General features: G+C 35.2%; 2 protein-coding genes across 2 annotated transcripts; one reads left to right on the top strand and one right to left on the bottom strand.

Moving 5' to 3' along the window:
* Nucleotides 1-4099: 4099 nt before the first annotated feature.
* Nucleotides 4100-10614, top strand: LOC110900098 (vesicle-associated protein 1-2). The gene is made up of 8 exons (XM_022147001.2): nucleotides 4100-4317; nucleotides 4430-4500; nucleotides 4595-4676; nucleotides 7996-8111; nucleotides 8205-8366; nucleotides 9167-9217; nucleotides 10134-10211; nucleotides 10342-10614. The coding sequence occupies exons 1-8, from the start codon at nucleotides 4266-4268 to the stop codon at nucleotides 10444-10446; spliced, it is 717 nt and encodes a 238-aa protein (XP_022002693.1). The 5' UTR covers nucleotides 4100-4265; the 3' UTR covers nucleotides 10447-10614.
* A 1945-nt stretch (nucleotides 10615-12559) lies between these two features.
* LOC110903502 lies at nucleotides 12560-16663 on the bottom strand. Its single transcript, XM_022149399.2, has 4 exons — nucleotides 16183-16663; nucleotides 15885-15959; nucleotides 15617-15757; nucleotides 12560-13119 (listed from the first exon to the last, which is right to left on the bottom strand). Exons 1-4 carry the CDS (start codon nucleotides 16372-16374, stop codon nucleotides 12802-12804), a joined length of 726 nt encoding a protein of 241 aa, XP_022005091.1. The 5' UTR covers nucleotides 16375-16663; the 3' UTR covers nucleotides 12560-12801.
* Nucleotides 16664-23642: the final 6979 nt, after the last annotated feature.

The raw sequence follows: 23642 nt of genomic DNA, 5'->3' as shown, positions 1-23642 counted from the left end.
ATAGAGTTGCGCTTCTACACACAAAAATAAGTAAGTAACAAGGTAAAGCGAATACACTTAGAAAAGGAACAAAGAAAAGTGTAACCTTGATCACCGATCTTCAAGACCGGAACCTCCTTGCTGCTAGGTGACCACTGGTCACTCATCTTAGCAGCAACCAAAACACTTTCCCCAAACACCCGGTTAGGGGTTGGGGTTAGCTGCTGGTACCACCGAGCAGTCTTCGGGATCGGGAGATCTTCCTTGGGTATGGCCTCAGTCCATTCCCTAAAAGGCATAGCGATTGGCAAAACTTCTTCCCTGATGAAGAAGAACTTGGGTTTCCAATCGTGGAAACTCTTAGGAGGATTCAGCAGAATCTTCTTCGCCGCACCTCGGCTCGCAAACGAGAAGAACCCCATCGTTCTCTGCAACTGGTAGAAAGCACGAAACTTATCTACCGATGGCTCAATGCCATGAGACCGGCACAGGAATTCGAAGTGCCGCACCCTCACCATCCCGGGTGGGCTCATCTGGGATATATGGAAGTTATAGTAAGAGAGAATACTGCCCAGAAAATTGGTCGCCGGCAGTCGGAAGTTCCCTTGAAGAAAAAAGTCTTCATAAAGGGTGATATAACCGGGTGGTGCATCAGCCGCGGTCTGGCCCTGAGCCGGATACCGGGCATCCCACTCCGGTGGGAATCTAAAACTACGAACAATCTGTTCGAATAGACCTAAGTCCCATCTAAGGACAGGAACCGGCCCCTCCTCATTAACAGGAGCCCCTTGGTGTTCTTCACTCATGTTTTTAAGAAGATCTGGAAAAAAGGCTTGAAGAAAGTTTGAAGATTTGAAGAAATCTTGAAGAAGACGAAGAACACTTTGAAGATTCAAAGAGTTTTGAGAGAAAAGTGGAGAAGAAACGAAGAGAAGTGAGAATCTCTCACCTTCTCTTCGGATATATATACCCATCGCATTTAATGCGATGGGTAACCGTGCCGCGTTCGCCGCTAGGCTAACCAACGGGAGGTTGCCACGTCAAGCGGAAAACCAGGGGTGACGGTTACCACGCGCGCGTGGGCTTCACTCTCCTGACATGAAGTGCAACCGCCGCAGGCGGCATGATGACACCCGTGCCAGGGGTCAACTCAAACGTCGCCCTCAGCGACTTATCTCACCAACCTGTCAGAAGTTCAAATTTCGAAGTTTCCCGCCATAAAACTCAAGTAACTTCATGCAGAAGTCACATGAGTCGCGCCAGATATACGTAAACTACTATAACCTCGCGCGCTTAAAAGGCCAAACAAGAAATCACTCGACACCTGCCTAGTACCTGCGCATTGAAAACAACAGTTTTCAACGCCCACCATACAAGTCAGGATCAAAGGAACCATTTCCCCTACTCTTGTTTTTTATTAAGTCCAGAGCTCCAACCACTTGCGTTGCGCATGGTGCAGCACTGGACTGGGGGGACTTGAAGGGGTATGGTCCCAAAAAGTCGCGCAAACCTCAGATCAGGTTGCGCATGAGACCACACTCCTTAACACAACAAGGTGTTAACAACAACCTTGCGCGGCCTACATCGCTCTACGATTATCCCGCGCGAGGGAATGCACACAACAAACCCAGATATCAGCACTTAACATAAAACAATGGAAGAAATGAGCCACTCGGTAAGGAAGCGCGCGGCTACCTACAGTGGTACACAAGGTACAAGTGGCAGTAAAAGGAGCCAATGAGCGTCTAGCAGGCTCTGGTCAATCGTGCGCCACGATCGCCTGACGAGAAGTACACAAGGACGCCTACATGGCACCAATCAGAGGACGGAGACAACTGTCCCACGATCTCCACTCGTCTGCTGATGACAGAAGGACAACAAGGCCGACAACAATGACACGTGGCTCCAATCAAGGTGCGCCAGCACCGACGAGCATCTAGAAGCCACTAAGCGGTCGAGGCCAGCGAGGCAAAGAGCATATTCGTTGTTGTCCGTTTCTGGCCCAAGGCCCATCAGCCCACAACCTCTTACACCTCTCCGGCTATAAATAGAGACCTTCATTCCTCAGGTTAAACATTCTATTCTCTTGGTTCTCACTCTTTACACTTAATTACTCTCAAAGCAGTCGCTTATTCTCACGCCGGAGCCTGGTTAAGAGGGAAACCCCCACATTCCCCTCTTAACGAGTAACGGTGTTCTGTTTTGCAGGATGATTTACCAGTCGGAGCTCAAATACCTCAAAGAAGATTAACCTCTATGATAGGAACATAAACCCTTCTAATTAATACCCTAATTAGATCAGTGTTTCTTCAGGTGTATTGGTGCGATAGTTGCGACTGGGTGGAATGGTAGTAAAGATGTTTGGAGATGGTTGGGCGATGGCTCGGGTATGTTTTTTGTTAGATAGGTTAAATTGTTAATGTTCTCGGCTTTGGATGTTAGTCAGTTTTACGTTATGGAAGTGGGTTCCTCACTTCCTCTAAAGTGCAACATTTTTGTGTGGCAGGCAGAGTCGGATAGGCTTCCAACTCGGGATGCTCTTTGCATAATAAGTATTCAGGTCGAGTCTTGCGGTGTGTCTTCTGTGACTCCGGGTCGAAAACGTCATACATATTTTTTCTGCATGTTTGGTGGCTACGATTGTGTGGCAATTTGTTGGTGATCGGTGCAAGATCCCTCATTTTTATGCATTTTCGGTTAGAGACCTTTTGAATATGCATAAATTCATAGGGTTGGGGGGATAGAGAGAGAAGTTTGGCAAGGGATTGTGATGAAAGGCCAGAAATGAGAAGCTTTCCTCGGGGAAATAGGTCATTATTCAAGATATATGTGTTGATGTTAAGTCCATTGGATTTCTTTAGTAACAAAATAAATGTGTAGATTAAAGTCGATAGAGTAGTCAAAATAGTGTAATCTTTTTTTTTTTTTTTTTTTTTTTGGTGGGGGGGGGGGGGGGGGGGGGTGTTGGTTGGTTGGTTGTGGCTTCTCTGGCCTGATGCCTTCGCTTTGTATGCTTTGATTGTGAATAAAATATACTTTTCCAAAAATATTGATTGTGAATAAAATATACTTTTCGAAAAATAAAAGATCCCGGAGATGCTTGAGATGGAAGAAATAATCAAACAATATGAATCCATGTTGTATTTATTTAATGCATTTATTTAACAAACATCACATGACAGTAAGTCCAACCAAGATAATAAATAAATTACGCCATAACGGTCGTTTGTTACATTTGCTATAATTAAAATATTAAATGATGCCATAATAGTTTCTAAACATACCCGTCCACCACCTTTAATTTTAATAAATTTGAGTTTGTAACCAAGAATTTAAAACTCATTATTCATTTCTATTCTATATATTTACTTGACGTTTCAATTATAATTGCAACACCCTATTCTCAAATAGGGGTACATGGGTCAAATAAAATACGAGTTTATTTTTCTAGGTTATATGTTGTAAATTATTTATCTCCCGTATCAGTAAAAAAAAGAGACGAACTAATACCGAACGAATTCCAGCCACAAAACACAAGAATCCCGCTAGTTATTATCATAACTAGAAGCCTAGAACCGACTATACATATTTTTTAATTATCTTAAAAAATCTAAAATTACATGTAAATACAATCACAAGTTACATCTACAGTAATTTTAGTGTTTTTTTTGTCTTTTAGTATAGGTTCATTTTTCTCACTTTTACCCTTCAACATTTAATATTAGTACTTACAACTTATCAATATTGTAAAGACTTTGTAATCATTTACACGTACTTATTTTTATATACGCGTCAGTGTAAATTCAAGTCAGATTAAGTTTCGACTTAATTTTTTTCGGAAATTAGTAGGCTCCGATATAATACGTTTTTGTGCCTTTTTATGTACGTTTTCTATTAGTCTACAAATTTTGGAAATTGGTGACACAAATTTCTTTTTATAACAAGTCGGGTCAAATATGATACGTTTTCGTTAGACACTATAAATTCGAATTAGTTTACGTTCTGACGTCGTCGCAACACGCAGTACCATCCTTTTAAGTTTTAACTTAAAAGTTTTGAACCGGTGTAAAGAGAACCGCTAAAGTCTAAACCGGGTATAAACACCAAAAAGACAAACAAGAACCGCCCTCTTTCTCTCTCACACAAAACGCACACATCTCTCTCTCTCTCTCTCACTAGATTCGTTGACGTCGTCATCGGAATATTCCTTTTCACTCAACCACCGGCAAATCTCCTCCGTCTCCTACTTTCCGGCAACACTTTCGTCACCAGTTAAACTCACAAAAATGAGCACAACAGAGCTTCTCACCATCGAGCCTCAGGAGCTTCAATTTCCTTGTAAATTATACGATTTATTGCGTGATTCTGCTTCTAGTTTCCAGATCTGTAGCTATTTAGTATTTACTTCTACTGAATCGATCATTTTTCACATACGGTGTCGTTTTTGTAGTTGAATTGAAGAAGCAGATCTCGTGTTCTATGCAATTGAAGAACAATACGAACGATTACGTCGCCTTCAAGGTACTGTATTGTTTCTGTTATTATTAAGTTGTTTTGATATTGTAGTAGTAGATTAGTGAATTTAGGTTTTGGTGTTTTTATGGTGAGATTTCAGGTGAAAACAACGAACCCTAAGAAGTACTGTGTTAGACCGAATACTGGAGTCGTGTTGCCTCACTCTGTTTGTGATGTTACAGGTTTGATTTTTTTGATTGGATTTTGAATTTGATTTTTCTATGTGTTTATTTGTTTGATCGCTTTGATTTTGAATATGATTTTGTATCGAACATAAACGAACGAACGACGAACATAATGGAGCTAACATCAGAACGAATAAAGGTAAATAATAAACAGACGTAAACGAACTAACATAAGCGGACGTTCACGAACTTAAATGAACGAACAAGACATGTGTTCATGTTAGTTCAACCGAATGAACAAATTTTTTTTTTCATGTTCGTTCATTTATTAAATAAACGAACTTCCTAATGAACGGGTCACTGAACATTAGGTTTGTTCACATGGCTAAATTTATGTGTTTATTTGTTTGATTGCTTGGATTTTGAACATGATTATGAAACGGACGTAAATGAACTAACATAAATGGACGTTCACTTACGTAATTGAACGAATGAAACTTGTGTTCATGTTTGTTGACATAAACAGTGTTGTAGAATCGCTAGGCGCTAGTTGGGCGGTGGGGTATCGACTAGCGATTAATCGGGATTAATAGGGATTAATCGGATTGAGGTTTTTATATATAATTTTTAGTTATATATATATACACACACATATTTATATGTAGCTTTTTAAATTATACCTGTTTTAACCCCTCATTGACCCATTTTTTAAGTAACTGGAAGGAATTTATAATGTTTGGTCGAAATTTGGCCCGCGCCTGGCCAAAATTTGGCCAGAATAGGACCGCCATTGACCGCCTAGCGATTAATCGGCCATTAATCGGTGAACCTCCGATTAGTGATTCATCGGCGACTAATCGGAGACTAGTCGGGATTTTTACAACCATGGACATAAATGAACTTCCTGCCGAATGGTTCGCGAATGGGTCACTGAACGTTCGGTTTGTTTACAGGCCTAATTTTATGTATTTATTTGTTTGATCGCTTTGATTTTTTACATGATTTTTCTGTTTGATTTTATGTATTTATATGTTTGATTGCTTGGATTTTGAACTTGATTTGTATGTATTTATCTGTTTGATCACTTGGATCTTGAACATGATTTTTGTGTATTTATCTGTTAGCTTTGATTTTAAACTTGCTTTTTTGTTTGATTTTATGTATTTATCTGTTTGATAGCTTGGATTTTGAACTATGATTTCAGATTTTATGTATTTATCTGTTTGATTGCATGGATTTTGAACATAATATCTTATTTTAAAAATTAAAATGTGCGCATCAGGAGCGCATAATGCAGGCAGCCAGGCATCACATAATGTAGTGGTGAGATTGCATCGCATGTTGCAATTTCATGATGCGCGTCACATGTTGCAATTTCATGATGCGCGCATCACATGTTGCAATTCCATGATGCGTGCATCACATGATTGGTTCTATGCGGTGTCATATGCACTTGACCAGTATTTGAACAAATTGGACCATCGATTGAACATATCTAACTTGCGATGATGAGAATATCTTATATCTTTGTGTTTAAAAGTTAACACATCAAAATATCATTTACAAGCAATTTTTTAGTACTTTTAAATAATGAGTGCCTTGCATACGGCCATACGTTATGCGTAGGGGCGGCAATTCTTGACACGACCCGTCGACCCGAACCCGACACGAAAAAACAGGTTCGGGTCGACTAACACGACCCGTTTAAAAAAAACTGGTCGGGTTCAGGTTGACCCGTATAAAGAAACGGGTTGACCCGTATAAAAAACGGGTTGACCCATTAACCCGTTAAACTATTTAGAAAAAAAGTCTTTTATATTTTTGTGTTTGTTTTTTCCGTTTCTAGTTTACATGGTTAGTTATATTAATGTTAATTTTGATACATTATATTATTTACTAGTTTATAAACCCGTGTATTACACGAATTAAATATAAAAAAACTTAGATTGAATAATATTTTAATTTATAAGTGTTACAAACCCGTGTATTACACACGTAAAACAATTTTTTTTTTTTTTTTGTAAATCATACTTCTATATAATCCTGATTACATAGTTAAAAAAATGTAATAATAGTATAATCTAATTATTGCGTGTTTCCGATTAGTATTAAGATCTAATTATTGCCTTTTTTTATTTTACAATACTATTTAATAAAATACATTGTATTTATCTATAAAATTAATTAAATAGTGCATCCTAATATGGTTATTAACATATTTAAATTAAATTTATTATATTAGTAAGGATAAGGATTAAAATTTTTTTAAATAAAATGTAAGTCTAAATTGTAAAGTTGAAGGAGACAGTGACCTGTGACAATAATTGGAATCTTATATTAAAGTTAAATAAGATATGATTTTATTAAAATTTAAATTAGAGTGACATGTGATATTAAGGGGACTTTTTTATTAGTAGATTTGTTACTTTATCATCTTTATTAATAATTAATATTATAAATCATTTAGTTTTCAAAATATACGTGGTTAATCTTAATGAGGTGTTATATTATCAAATAAATTAAATATAATAATGCATAAATAATTAAATCGGGGATATTAATAATAATAAAAAATAATAATAGTTTTGTTATAGATAATAAACCTACGATTAAAAGGCTTTTGATTTTAAAGGATATTCATCTTAAATATAGACATATTAAAAAAATATAGTGACCCTTTATCGTATGTCATAGAGGTGGAGATAATCTTGATCTTTAATATGTAAAATCGGTATACTCAAGAGATAAAGTAATTCTTATATTTTTATCTATATATCATATAATATAATTTAGTAACTTAAGCATCATGGTATATCAATTTCTTTTGAGTGAGATGATGCATAAAAAAATATTTATTAAGGTAGAGAATGGTCTTTATATTAATTTAGTTATTATTATTATTATTATTATTTATTATGGTTGATATTTAGTTATTGTTATTATTTATTATGGTTGATGCAGTATAATAAATTGACACGTGGCATTTTGATAAAATGTTTTATTATAAGAAAATGCCATGTGGCATTAAGGGGACTTCTTTATTAGTATTAGATTTGTGACACTCATATTCATCGTTAAACATGTTACCGATAACCCGCTTAAAACCCAACAACTCGTTTATAAATCGTCAACTTATATGACTCATTTAAAAATATAGGTTAAACGGATCGGGTTCGGGTTGAACCGAATTTATATGGGTAGGGTTAGGGTTGAAATTGTTGACCCGAATAATAATATGGGTCGTGTTCAGGTTGAACATTTCAACCCGCTAACCCATCAACCCGACACGATTGACACCCCTAGTTATGCGTGCTGCTTGCATTTAGATTGCTGCAATTAACATATTTTCTTGTTTTGCACAATAATGTTATAATAGTTACAATGCAAGCTCAACGGGAGGCTCCTCTCGATATGCAATGCAAGGATAAGTTTTTACTTCAGAGTGCCGTTGCAAGTCCCGGAGCTACCACTAAGGATATTACTCCAGAATTGGTAATCGTTTACCTGATAATATTATATTCATGTTTTTTACCTAGCGAATGAAAGTTTGAACTGAAGATTAAACACTTCGTTGTTTTGCAACAGTTTAACAAGGAATCTGGAAACCGAGTGGAGGAATGCAAATTAAAAGTTAATTACGTTGATCCCCCGCAACCACCGTCACCCGTACGAGAAGGATCAGAAGAAGGTTCCTCTCCAAGGGCATCTGTTTCTGACAATGGGACGATGAACACAACCGACTCTGCTGTAAGACTTTTCGACCTTTATTTGCTATTTTGCATTATTCAAACATCTAGACCCTGGTTTTATACTATGCAGTTAATATTGGTTATCGGTCCCCATGTAAACTATCAATATCATATATCGGTACCGATATTGACCGATATATCATTGATTTTCCCGATATCAATACCTTTCTTCTTAGTTCTACCATTCGTCTTTCTTCTTATTGCTGCCATGGTTTTAAAAAACGGTTGAGGCGTGCGCCTCGAGGCAAAATGTCCACAAAACAATTCTGAGGTGCGCCTCAGGGGGTTTTATTGTATTTGCGCCTCAGAAGGGCTGAGGCGCTGAAAAGGCTGCGCCTCAGGGGTTTTTGATATTTGTTTTTGACTTTTGTGTCAATTTCGAGCAATTTATGTCTTTTTTATGTGTGTTTTTGATGATGAATTTAGTTAGTATTATTATTTTTATAAGATATATAATTTTTATATTTATTTTTAAATTCTGCCTCGGGCTTACACCTCGGTTTGCCTCGAGGCTTTCGCTATATAATTTTTATAAATTGTTAGTGTTATACTTCTATATATATAAATTCTACATGATATTAAAATTACCGATATCCCACCGCGATAACCTATATCTTACCGATATCCCACCGTGATAACCTATATCTCAAATACCGGTCCTTGACCGATATCCGATTTTTTACCGCATTAACTGCTTAGGGACCTAAATGCATCGGAGCGCCCTCACGCATTTCAAAACTAAGATCTCGACCATCTTTAATTCAAGTGACATACTAATGCATTAGTTTGTATTCACAGGTTCCAAGATCATATGCTGAATCTCGCGATATATCATCTATATCACCGGAGGTTATTTTTTGATCTACTATCTGTTCTTTGTTAATGAAAGATTGTGTGCTAAGATAAAATTTTGCAAAATTTTTACATAGAGAGGTGTTACTGTCAGTTATATGAGTTGCTTGTAATTCTTTATTTGGGATTATAAAAAAGCCGAGTAAAATGCCATTTTCGTCCCCGAGGTTTGGCCGGTTTTGTGACTTTCATCTGAAGGTTTGTTTCTCCGCATCTGGATCCAAAGGTTTGAAGTTTGCCATTTTCATCTGGCTTGTTAACTCCATCCATATTTTCGCCATTAAGTCGGGGATATTTCTCTCTTTTATGTTAACTTAAAGGGCAATTCGGTTTTTTTCAATTTATGTACAAGCATTTAGCATAATGTACAAGTATTCAAAAGACCAAATTCCCCTTTAATTTAACAAAAAAGACGAAAATGACCCCTGACCCCGACTTAACAGAGAAAAATGGATGGAGTTAATGAGCCAGATGAAAATGACAAGATTTGTACAAGTATTAAAAGACCGAGTTCCCCTTTAATTTAACAAAAAAGACGAAAATGACCCCTGACTTAACAGAGAAAAATGGATGGAGTTAATGAGCCGGATGAAAATGACAAGATTTCAAATCTTTTGGATCCAGATGCGAAAAAACAAACCTTTGGACGAAACCGGTCAAACCTCAGGGACGAAAATGGCATTTTACTCAAAGTTTTAATATTACCTCTCTGCTTCAAATGTTTAGCAACTATATCACAGTGGATTTAAGATGCTGCGATGCAGCATTTCACCCGATAATAATAAATATATATATATTTTTTGCCAAGTATATTAAGCTTATCTTTGATGTTTTGTATGTTAATATTTTTTACACATGTTTGACTTTGACTATTAAATCCTGTTTACATTCACCTCACCCTATGTATTTTCAGACAAGGGCTCTTATCTCTAAGCTGACCGACGAGAAGAATTCTGCGATTCAGCAATCTAACAAGCTTCACCACGAACTGGTACATACCTGTACTTAAGCTTAGTTTATGAAACTTCCCCTATACATATGCATGTATATATTTACCTTTTCTCATTTCAATATCTATTTTATTTCTATATTCATCGTCATTGGATTGTTCTTTTTCGTAGGAATTGTTGAGGCGTCAAGGCAGCAAAAGCAGTGGTGGTATCCCTGTCATGTATGTTGTAATTATCGCTCTGCTCGGGATTCTCTTGGGATATTTGATGAAGTAAACATTGAATTTCAAATCAATGGGAGAGAACTGTGTTAACTATGATGTTAGAAGACTATGGTCAAAAGTGACAAATTGGTTTTCTTGTTTTTTTTGGATATGTTGTGTAATTTGCATATTTATTTTACCTTTTGGAATTTTTTTGTCTGATTAATGATTAGTATAGTAATCGACTTTTGTCGTAATAAAACCATTACATTTTTTTCAACTATTTTAGTTAACATTTTTTTGAACGGCGAACCACTTTATAGGAATCTTACGCTAAGCTAGGAAGTTTGGAGCGATGCGTAATCCACAAATAGGAATCTTAATTTGTACAACCGTATCTTGGATCCGGATGAAATTCCCTTCAAAAACATTTTGATTCCTCGCATGCAAAATTCTCCACAGAGTCGCCTTCATTACACTGTGGATCAAATTCTACCCCTTTTGTCGACCCTTGAGCATTCTCCAAAACTTCCATGAGGGCCGTAACAGAATTAACATTGTTCGGCTAACCCATACAAAAACGCCCCACCAAAGCGCTCTCGCCAAAATACAGTTAACAAAAGCGACAACAAATTTTGATGATATAAAAACAGGTCCCCAAAATATGGTTGGAGGATATGAAGTAAAGATGATGAAATGACTAGTGAATAATGGGGTTGACCTCAAAGAATCCCCAAATCCGGTGACAAACAGGGTCTCTCTTTAAATCATTGTAGGTGGTTAAGGAGGAAATTCATGTCATGTCTTTGTGGGCATCTTCTGACTTCAACTAACTCCACTAATGGTGGCTTGCAATGTTTTTTAGCTGGACCGTCACTGAACCAGGTGTTTTACCGGTTAGACTCGATTAAAAATCGGATGTTTAAAAAACCAGATGATGTCATAAAGAGTTCAAAGATTTTAAATTTAAATATACAACTAATTTAAAACAAATTTGGAAAAAAAATTTTGTATTTTATATAAATAAAGTATAAGGTCTAAAATGGTAAATACAACATTAGATGGGATTTTAATGAGAAATACAAAAAAAGATAATAAAAAAGGTGAAATCCAGTTTCACATGTTAGCCGACCAGTTTTCAAATAATAGCGAGGTTTTCAAATAATAGCGATTCAGATAGACACAACCGGACAAGTTATGTGTCTTGTTCGGGTGCCTGGTTCAAAAAACATTTGTGTTTTGTTGAAACGATCAATCTCCACGCATGGTAGTCAATTATGGTCAATATAACAAAACTATCATATTCAAAAATCTAACACTCGTAAATGTTCACCCCCCCCCCCCAAAGAAGCGTATTAGATTTATTGTTCAGTCATCGATTCATCATTATTCTGTGAACCATCTAAATGCGTTGCTTGTTTCTAATTTGCATGCGCAACATCCAGGATAAACAACCGCTCACTTGATGTATAATATATCCGAAAATCGTAGAACTACTCGGATAAGACATCTTATTCACACCCCTATATTTGACTCCCACACCCTTGTTCACTCTATCTCTCTCTCTCTCTATATAGAGATCTATGTATATAGATATACAGAGAAAGAAGAGGTGTGTGAATATTAAAACACTTTCCAATATCATATGTTATCCAATTGTATTCAATTCAAAAGTCCTTACCTCCGCTATGTAGATGGTATCACATATCAAATTAGAATTACACTAAAAAAACTCCTTTTTCTCTCTTCTTTTTAGTTAAATAATATATTTTTTTATATTTTTATCATTACTTTTTCTATTCTTTTCAATTAAATAATATATTTTATATTTTTATCATTACCTTTCATTCAAAACCACTTTTAAATCAGTATCTCCTCCCCATCTTTTTTTCTCTCCTCCTTTCACAACAATTTACAACCACTCACGTAAATAAAGATGGCAAAAGTGATGGATTGGACAGGTTTGGGCCATTTACCCAACGTAATAGAATGAAAAATCTGACTGTGATAATCTTTTTAGAGTTACTCATTTACCAAACGTATTACACATTCTAACCCACAAATTATTTTACATAAATATCTTACAACCCTTCCTGATCCAACCGTAATTATTTCATACTCATCTTGACCCATTCTAATTTTTAAAATACCCAAAATACACAAATGAGTTTTTGCCTACACGTAAATATCGAGGATCCATTCTGAATATTAAAACAACAAAAGTTAAACAAAACAAAAGGGTGCATGGGTAATAAACAAAACTGTGAGGTGCTCATGCGTATCATCCATCATTCTAAAACCACCTATCTGTAAAAAAGAAAAAAAATAATAACAAAAAAAAAAATTCAAAATATCAATCACACCTCACCGCCCTTTAGACACCCTTCTGTCAACTCGTACTCTTTTAGCTGTCAACCGTACGGAACCGTCAATTTAACGGCGACCGTCTCGGCAACCCCTTCCGCCGGTTAACGGCTGTTTCTACCGGATTATTCGCCGGAATCTCAAACTTTGAAGTTCTTTTTTTCCGTACTATTTCTGTAGTGGCGGTGCAGGCAATGGTCAAACGGTCAACGTCAACGCAACTAGCGGTTGAACCGGATGAAGCTCTTGAGGAAAGAACCGGTTCTAAAACTGGGTCTGGTGAGATAAACCAGTCGTCGGAACCCGGTTCCGGTAGCGTTAGAATTTCGCATTCGTGCAGGTATTCTGACATCATGCCGTTGTTCCTCATGATCTGATTAATCTTTGGGGAAAATAAGAAATACCCAGATTAGAATATGATGAATCTTGAAAAGGGTTGGCTTCAAAATTTGAAATTGGTGTGTAAATTTAAAAACCGGTTCAAAACTGGTCAGTTTTACTGTGGTTAAACCCGGTACGGAATAAAAACCGGGTTTTAAAACATTGGTGTAAATGTTGGAAATTTAGTATCTTTTCATATTTTTCAAGAAAACAAAAACCCAATTCAGAATATAATAAAAATTACTGAAGGGTTGTTTATGAAATTCTAAATTGTGCAAAAAATGTTGGAAATTTGTAAATTTTCTTTTTCAAGATATTCAGCATAAATAGAAATAGCAAAGCAAAATGGGTACCCAAAATTTTGAAATTTGTTTAATAAAACAAGAAATTCAAGATTGTAAAAGTTCACAAAAAAAAAAAAAAAAAAACCCGCACTATCTTTAAAAAAAATAAGAAAACCCCTATTATTAGGAATACAATAAAATTTCAAAGGGTTAAAAATCAAAATTGTGCATAAAATGTTGGAAATTTACTAGTTTTTCAAGTTCTTCAAGAAGTCCACTAAAAATGAAATGAGGCGAAATGGGTACACAGAAATTTGAATTTGTGTGAAAAAACAAGAATTCAACATTGTAAAAGATTTAAAAAAAAATCCCTTATAATCTGTTGAAAATTAACAAAAGCCCTATTAGGAATACAATGAAATTTAAAAAGGGTTTGTTTTAAAAAAAAATCAATTTTGTGCATAAAATGTTGACTTTAAATAATTTTTCATATATTTCAAGAAGTTTAATCATAATTGAAATAATGAGGCGTATATGGAAATCAATTAAAAGCCCAATTAAAAATACGAAGCAAAATGGGTACCCAAAATTTTGAAATTTGTTTAATAAAACAAGAAATTGAAGACTGTAAAAGATCAAATTAACTCATAATAAAAACAAAGAATTATATTGCCAACAAAAATTGCATATTGCTACATGAGTTTTGACCTATGGAAAATGTGCCACCCTAGAAGAATTCAATTCAAGAAAACACAAGTTACCAAGCGAGATCTCATAAAAACTTGGAAATCAATACACAAAACAAGAACCTAAACAAAATTGTTAATAACTAGAAGGAATACCCGCGCTACGCTGCGGGGTTTCGGTTGATATCTATTTTGGTTCAGTATACCAATCGAAAGAAATATGCTCAAAAGGATATCGACAAATGTTTTACATCGACCAAAAACCATAAAAATAAATTTCAATTGGACACCAGGACGAAATGATTTTAAATTAATTGTAAATGGAAACGTAAATGTTATCTTAAATATAGCTTTAATGAAAACAAACGTAAAACTAAAACACTAAACATAAGAAAACTAAAAAATAAAAATAATAAAGTCCAGAAAAAAATCAAGAAAGAAACAAAAAAGTTAATAGGATAAAAGCACTATCCACATAATTTGCTAATTGGAATTTGCGTTAAAGTGTAGACCAACTGAAAACATACATAAAAATAAGCATGAAAACGAATTATATTTGACATATATTTCTGAAGAAAATTTACGTCGAATCATAAACCAACTTAAATTTATACCGACGTGTGCATAAAAATAAACACGTAATAAAATAGTTACGGCGTGTTGTGACGTGTCGAAACGTAGAGTGACTCAAATTTATAGCATTTAATGAAAACGTATTATATTTTACTCGACGTGTTTCCGAACAAAATTTCGTTAAAACGTAGACCATTTGAACACGTACATAAAAATAAGCATGAAAACATATTATATTTTAACCGGCTCATTTATAGAAAAAAAAATTACATCAAAACATAAACAAACATAAAATGTACATAATAATAAGCATAAGGAATATATTATATTTGACCCAACTTATTAACGGGAAAAATATACGTCTAAACGTAAATCAATTTAAATTTATAGAAACGTGTACATAAAAATAAATACGTAAAACTTGATTACAAAATTTTTAGAAAGTTAAGAGGTTGAAATTGTTAACATTGAAAGTTAAAGGGTAAAAGTTTAAAGAGAAATAATAAAGACAAAAAAGAAAAAGTCAAAATGTAAAAAAAAAAAAAAAAAAAAAAAAAAAAAAAAAAAAACTAATGCTACTGTACATCCCCTTTGAATTTGTAAGGTTATAGAATAAGTCTTGTATTTTTTTCTCAAATAATAATAATAATAATAATAATAATAATAATAATAATAATATAATTCAATTACGTATCATATTAAGAAAAACATCATATACAAATACATTTTGTGGTTCCCACGGTTCTTAATACAATTTTGGTTTTGAAAATAAAAGCATATGTATATATGTATGTGTATCCTATGGGGTGGTGCTACATTGGTAAAGGCAAAGCCTTTAAAACACCTAACGAAAGGTCTTAAGTTCAAGTCAGACAGACGAAAACTACAGGTAATTAAAGAAGTTAGATGTTCGAAAAAAATATATATGCATGTGTATATTATAAAATAGTTATACCTTGCAAGAAATAGAGCAGAAGAGATATGGATCTTGGAGGCCTCTTTCACAACTTATGCAATTGTTACTTAAATTTCTACAAGCTCTTGTTTGTGGCCTTGGATTCAAGAACACAACTTTTGCACTATTTGTAGTGTAAGCCTATAGCAATTCAACAATAACAAAATTACCAATTTACCACCAATCAACCCAATCAATGATTCAATCAAAATTGTAAAATAATATATTAAATTAAATTAAATTAAATTAAAATTCAATCAAAACTCACTTGAACATAAGAACAATCCATTAACTTTTCTGCATCACCAACCCTTATAACATCATGATACACATATCTTCTTATCTACAAACAAAATTCAAATAAAAAAGTTTCCAATGTTGTAATATTTGAATTATGAATCAACAAATTATTAATTAATATAAATTATAAATTGTAAATCTTCTTCTCATCATAAATTATTATTATTATTATTATTATTATTATTATTATTATTAATTATTAATATTAATATAAACAAAATTCAAATGAAAAAGTTTGCAAGATTATGAATTATGGGAATTGAAACCTGTAGAAGCCTATGAGAGTTATGAACATCAAGACAATGATGACAAATAGCTTGACAACAATCAAGACAAAATATGTTTTTCTCATTCTTTTTAACATCTTCATGAACCATGCAAGCATTGAAGAATGTTTCCGAGAGTAAAGATTCAAGCCACGTGGGTAATCTTGTTGAAGCAGAAGATGATGATTCCATTGCAATTGCTTGTTAATTCTTGAACAATAAAAACACAATTTTTCTTTATTTTCTTTAAGAAAGTTGGTTTGAAATATATATTGAATATATGGTGTGGGATTTTTGAACTTTTTATTGAGATGATGGAGTGTGGTGGTGTGCTGCCATCGCCGCCGGAGACATTAAACGGTGACGGCGGCGGCGGGGAGGGTTAGAGAGAGAGGAGAGAGAGAGAAAGGGCGGTGATGGTGTAAGAAGGAACCTTGAAGGTGAAGGTGGTGGGGGAGTGTAGGTGTGGTAGTAGGGTGCAGTTTGCAGGGTAGTGGTGTTTACTATTTTGTACGGTGGGTTTTTATAGAATTTGCTATAAATGTTTTTTATTTTACAAAAGGTGATATTTGGTGTATAAGCTTATCTGGGTTTTCGTCTCATTGTGTGTTACGTCAGAGAGTGTTTAGCTCTTGTGATTGTACAACGTCTGACAAGTGGCAGTTAGCAGTGTGGTTTCCCAAGGGAATGTCCAAGCTAAACTCTAAAGATAGCGTGAGCCTGATTAAGATAACATAATCCTGTCAGATTGGAGCAACATGACTCTAATTTAGGAAGCGCGATGTCCTAACACAAGAAATTCGTCTTTCCATTAAAAAGGTGATATCTAGTTGATGATGGTTTTATAAATCTAGATCATAATAGTGAATTTGCTAAACGTGTGATTGAATATGCTTTAGTGTGTGGTGGTGGGTGTTTGGGTATGTGAATTGGTTTCATGGGGTACACTAATTGTTGTTGGTTGTGATTTAAAATCAATTTTTTGGCTTATAAGCACGAGGGAGAAACCGAAGAGAGGGATTAAAAAAGCATTGGAAATTGGGTTCGGGTTCATCTCGTAAATTTGAAACACCGTCGCAATTGAATTGGGTTCATTCGGTTTCTTTTGGGCTACAATGAGATGTCACTTGATGATTGATTGGTTGATTTGGGTTCATCTGTTTGTTTCGGGGGTGTCTCCTCACCCTAGTTATATAAAATATAAAATATAGCATCTGCATTTCTCCAAACGAAGGGCGTGACATTTTCTACTTTAAGTTGGATTAGGAGTGTTCAGAAAAAAAACGTAACCAAATAAAAACTGTAAATCAAACCGTAACCCTAACCGAATAAACCGATCTGAATAAGGAATTTGGTTTCTAACTGAAACCGAATTGTGAATATGGTTTTTTGTTCGATTTTTGAATCCGCATTTTTTATTTGCTTTACTCGGTTTATTTGGATAGCGGAATAAACCGTTAATTTAATAATTATTAAATACAAATAATAATGTTTAATAAACTATATAAAATTTATTAGTCCAAAATACAAGTATAATATCTTAGTATATGTATCTCATGCTTGCGTCAGATGTTGATCAAAATACATGTTTGTTTTTAAATTTTCTTCATTTGATGTATGCAGGTTCATTCGAGAGACTCGTGTTTAAAAATTATTTATATTTTGTGTCATTAGACTTGTTGACTATTTATTGTTTCTATGATGTATGTTTTGAAGTTTTACCTTTGTGATTGTGTGCACAACTATTTTACGGGCGTGCTTGTTTTATTTTGCTATGTCTTTTATTTATACATTGTTAGGTTTAAATTACTTGTTAACTTGATGTTCGGAAGTTGGAACACAAAAATTTGAAAAAAAAATACTTAGGTATAATTTGGTTTCTACCCGAAACCAAACCGAATTGAATTTGGTTTGGTTTGGTTTTTGATTGGGGTACAAAATTTTGAAAACCGAATAAACGAAATAAACCATAAACCGAACCGATGAACACCCCTAAGGGTGGAAGGGGTGCTCCCCAAATGGGGAGTGGTAAATTTTTTTCATAGCCAATAATCTCATGTCATCTCAACACGTCTTTTCACTCCCCATTTTGCACTCAGTCACTAGGGGTGTTTTACCCAAACAATTTTTTATTTAAAAAATAAAAATAAATAAATGTGTGATTGGTTGGAATAGAGTGGGGCCAACCATCAACCCCCTCTCTCCCCATCTCTCATCGATGACTACTCACTGTTTCAACCCATCATCGTTCACCGATTTATACTTGGCGGCACCTTGCCGATCGGGAAAGAGGCTCACCAAAGGGGTCACCGCACTATGCCCCCTTCCACCCTAAGTTGGATGGCTTGTGACAATCTTTCCTCTCTCCTTTTCTGTGATGTTTCTCATTGTAGATGAAGAATGATTTCATTATCTCTCTCCTCGCTACATTGATGTCGCTCATCTTCTATCATCTATCTTTCAAGTCAACCACATAATTCTTCCACCTCAGTTCATTAGAAATGTTTTTAGAGTAAATCACATCAATTATCACATAATATTTATTTTTATTCACTAATTAGTAAATACATTTTTCGTCTTTTATATTTGTATCAGATTGTAACAGAAATCCTTTAACTTCAATAATTACTGTCACAATCCTTTATTTGGAAAATCAATTACATTCTACGTCCTTTGTTTCTAACTTTGTTAAAATTTTCAATTATCTTTGGTCATATAAGGGTAATTTAGTCTTTTAACTTAAAAAAATAAGAAATAAAACAAAAATAATTTACCACCTCCAATCCCTAATATTTAATCACATGAATAATAAGAACATGATCTCCCTATCTGCACACTGCCAATTTAAACAACATTACAAATCACTCCCCACACACATGAACAATAAGAAAATTTAAAATTCACTCCCTCAATCGCCGCCAGGGCTTCCAGCCATTAAATCACTGCCAATTACTTTATTTTAGAACTCATCTTAAAACATGGTGTTGATTCAATTTAAAACCCAACTCGCCACTGAAAATCCCAAATCAGTAACACCGACACAGATCCATGAGGCAAAGAGAGGGAGAGCGAGAAACAGAGAAACATCTTTCTTCAAATCTAGCCGCCGGCGAATGGATCATGTAATGGTCATTGCCAGAAAAAAAAGTGAAGGAAGGTTAAGAGAGAAATGGTGGCGGTGGTCGGTTGGTTCTGGTGGCAGTGGTCGATTGTTGGTGGTGGTGGCAGTGGTAGTGGGGGTGGTTTCGGATGGTAGGTTTAGAGAGAGAAATGGGTGGCGATGGTGGCTATCAATGGTGGTGGGGGTCGGTTAGAGAGAGAGAGAGAAAAAGGGGGAGAGAGAGCTGAGACTACTCGGTGTGGGGAGCGGTCTAGGACCGGCGACGCCCCAGCACACCGCCTCCTAGGGTCGTCCCCGTCCTCAACGTCTTACCCAAGCCGTTCACACCGGGCCCCTCTCTCTTCTTTATACACACACGCATATACATACATACATACATACACACACACACACACACATATATATATATATATATATATATATATATATATATATATATATATGTCTAAGATAGAAAGATGACTTTAGACCCATCCTCACACCCGCTTACGTGTACGCCTATGTGGCGGAACATTCTTTGAGGACCACCCTCCTCCACACCCTACAGTCTAAGATAGAAAGATGACTTTATGTTTTCTTATATATATATATATATATATATATTGTATAATATTTTTATAGGATTTGGTTTGTTGTTTGAATTTATTATATAATATATATATATATAGGGAGCCGCTAGAATGAGAACCACCTCGAGTTGTAAGAACCGCGAGAACTACACCCCACGGAGCGCCGTTCGCCATGATTTTTTTTTACAAGTAGATGTGTATATTATAAACACAGCCGTAAAAAATCATGGCGAACGGCGCTCCGCGGGGTGTAGTTTTTTACACCACAAGTTTGGTGAAAAAAAAAAGAAAAAAGAAAAAAAAATAAAAAACACCAAACTTGTGGTGTAAAAAACTACACCCCACGGAGCGCCGTTCGCCATGATTTTTTACGGCTGTGTTTATAATACACACATCTACTTGTAAAAAAAAATGATGGCGAACGGCGCTCCGTGGGGTGTAGTTCTCGCGGTTCTTACAACTCGAGGTGGTTCTCATTCTAGCAGCCCCCTATATATATATATATATATATATATATATATATATATATATATATATATATATATACCCTCTTGTGCAAGGCACATGCCATATTTAACTGAAAATTTTAACCAGATTAGGCCTAAAGGACGTTAAGTGTAATGAGTTTTACAAATAAAGTATTGTAACTGAAATTATTGAAATTAAAGGGTATCAATTGCAATACGATACAAAGATAAAGGACGAAAAGCGTAATTTACCCTTACATATTTGATGGTCACCTATCAATAATACATTTGATTTTTCCTACTTTCTTCTTCATCCCACAACCTATCTCACCAAGGTTCCTGACACTCCCTCTTCTCTCAACTATGCCTATATTACTAACAAATTATCATGCTTAAAGTAACACAAATTCAAGTAAAGATGGTTACTAATATTTTTGCTTATTTTATCAATCTATTTTGCATCCCATCCCCCAAGCCACATAGATATCAATTTTTATGTGGTGAATTGATGCATAACTCAATCCATTAGACAAAGAGTTAATTGTCATTTTCGCCCCTGAGGTTTGGGCACATTTGCCATTTTCGTCCAAAATGAAGGTTTTGTACCATTTTGCCCCCCACGTTTGTAACTTTTAGCCATTTTCATTCAAATACCTAACCAAGTTACTTTATATCTTATTATGGGTTATTTTAACCTAACCAACTTAGTTTATACCTTATTATGGGGTATTTTTGAAATTTATCAATTATGAGGGGGTAATTTATAAATTACCTTCTAGTTATTATTTATCAGCCTTTATAACTCACCTACTTCATAAAACCCATTTCATCAGAGATAAGAAACCCTAAATCGCTGAAGAACAAGAACGAATCGCTGAAGAACAAGAACGGGTCGTTGAAGAATCATCAATGGCCCAATCGTCTAATGATTTGGAGCCAGATAATTGGTGTATCAGAGGTGAAGATGCAAATTTCAATCCCGACATTACATATGGTATGTTCTATCCACCATCATCTGAGAATTGCTTGTAAGCTAGGGTTTACTTGATAAATTAATCGTTTTTTTTCTTTTTGTTTCAGCCAAATTTCCAAGCTACTTCACCTTGGAATTTCACCATGGTGGTGAATTTGATGATGTACCAGAGTTTCATTACAAAGGGGGTAAAGTTGACTACATTGACAAGGTGAATCCCGATCTGTTTTCTGTTATTATAGTCAATGATATGATGCAAGAATTAGGTTATTCAGAGGAAGATGTAGTGATATACAACTTTAGGGAACCAGGGGGGATGCTAGAATCAGGTTTAAGATCTTTGGGTACTGATTCTGATGTGTTGAAGCTGATTAAATATGCTGAAACTACTAGAACTATTGAAGTTTATGTTCAGCATATCCAAATGTTTCCTAGAAAGGATGTGAATACTAAAGAGGGTAAACACGATCAAGTTAATGAACCTCAGTATGATGATTTGAGTGATGATAATAATGATGAGGATAGTGACAAGGACAGTTCTGGTGATGAGGACAGTGGCAGTGTTGAGGGGAGTGATAAGAATAGTGATGATGAAGATTCTGATTATTTGGTTGATGACGATCACATAGTGCCCGAGTATGATGTAGATATGGATGAATTTAGGGCTGCAGTGGACTTTGATCTTAGTGATGCAGGTGAAGATAATGAACAGGCCAATGAAGAGGGTAGTAATGAAGAGGTTGACTTAGACGACGTTGAGTCTTTTGAAGATAATACGACATTGTGTAAGATTGGGGAATCGATCAAAACGAGTCGATCAGAAGAGTTCTAGACCAAATCAGAGGCGGAATTCATTGATTTGATCTTCATTCAGCTTGATATGCACTTAGAAGTAGATTAACTGTCGATTGTATTGATATAAAACCGTTACACGAGCTGGAGACACTTCTGCAGAGCTTTGCTACCGGAATCACAACGTTACAAATGAAGAACCAAGACCTACTATTTATAGGAAAAGCCAGGTCGCACCAAACAGTTCCACACGACCTGGTCCAGGTCGCACGACCTGGCCAGGTCGCACGAACTGGTCAGTTCAGACCTGTTTCCCGTTTCTTTCGTACAACGCGTCTTGGTCTATTTAATCTATTACACGACTCGATACAAGACGAAGTCAACAGACATATAAACTCCCCCTTGGATGTTGACGAGTCTTCAGTGTGTCGAGTCTTCAGTCTTGGTCAGTCTTCACGCTCTTTCCAAAATGTCTTTCTCTGTAAGCATCCTCATCAATCTTTCTCTTCTTCTATCTCTCTCAGCATCTCAACCTGACTCTCCAAATTCTCTTGATCAGATCTCTTGATTCCTTAAATTTATCAGCATCAGCAGCTACTATCTCGAGCTTTGTTCCAAGATCTGTATCTGGCTCTTACGTCTTCAGACTCCCCCTTTCGATAAGTTGGGATCGCAGTCTGGAATCTTCTATCTGCATCAGGAGTCGAAACCTAGTCCTTTCAAAGCTTTTTACCTGCACAAACTTTACCCAAACGTAAATTTCACAATTTTTAAAATTTAACAAATTTAGAATCCACTTGTAGATATCGTTTAACATTTCTCAAATAAAACACTAGTATTCGTAACACACAAATTTGGTTTCAAATTAATGAACCATTTAATCTTTTCAAAATCATTTCCCATTTCAAACAAACTCTCCCAAACCTGTTGTTCATTATGTTTAGCACTCGGAATTTTGAAAATCAGCTTTTCAACATCAGCTGTCGAAAATAAGGTAAAATAAATTCTTTTTTATTTTTCAAAATTTTATGCTAAAACACATTCTTTTTGGATTTTTTTGTTCAATGAAAAGCTGTAAAGAAATATTTACAGACAATATTTTTGCGAGTTTGTGTAAGAGGATCATATCAGGTTTTGAGACTTATCACTAACACCGTTGACCTTTTTAGACTTTAAGTTCTAAACAAATTCACTTAGATTGTCAGTATTGTTGTCCACTTAAACCTCTACACAAGTTTCAATCGATTCGAGATATGAATTAGTGTTTAAAGAACTTAAACTTATTCGCGTGTTCCACCTCAGAATATACTCCCGTATCAAAATTCCCTAGATTCAGTCTTACAGGTGAGTATACCAATTTGATATCTGTATTTGTGTTAGTGCGAGACCTAGAGAGCTCAGGTATGAACTTCCGTTCAGTCAAAGAGATGAAGGCTCGACTTTAGGTGTGTTCCCTTTAGGGAATCTTTTCTTCAACTGCAATTGATTTGTATCTTTCGATATTTTATCAATTTTTATGCAGAGAGTGAGCTTTTAAA

Source organism: Helianthus annuus, chromosome 13, assembly GCF_002127325.2.
Source record: "Helianthus annuus cultivar XRQ/B chromosome 13, HanXRQr2.0-SUNRISE, whole genome shotgun sequence".
Lineage (NCBI taxonomy): Eukaryota > Viridiplantae > Streptophyta > Magnoliopsida > Asterales > Asteraceae > Helianthus > Helianthus annuus.
Note: the sequence above shows the minus strand (reverse complement) of the source record. Positions and strands in the feature narration are given on the sequence as shown.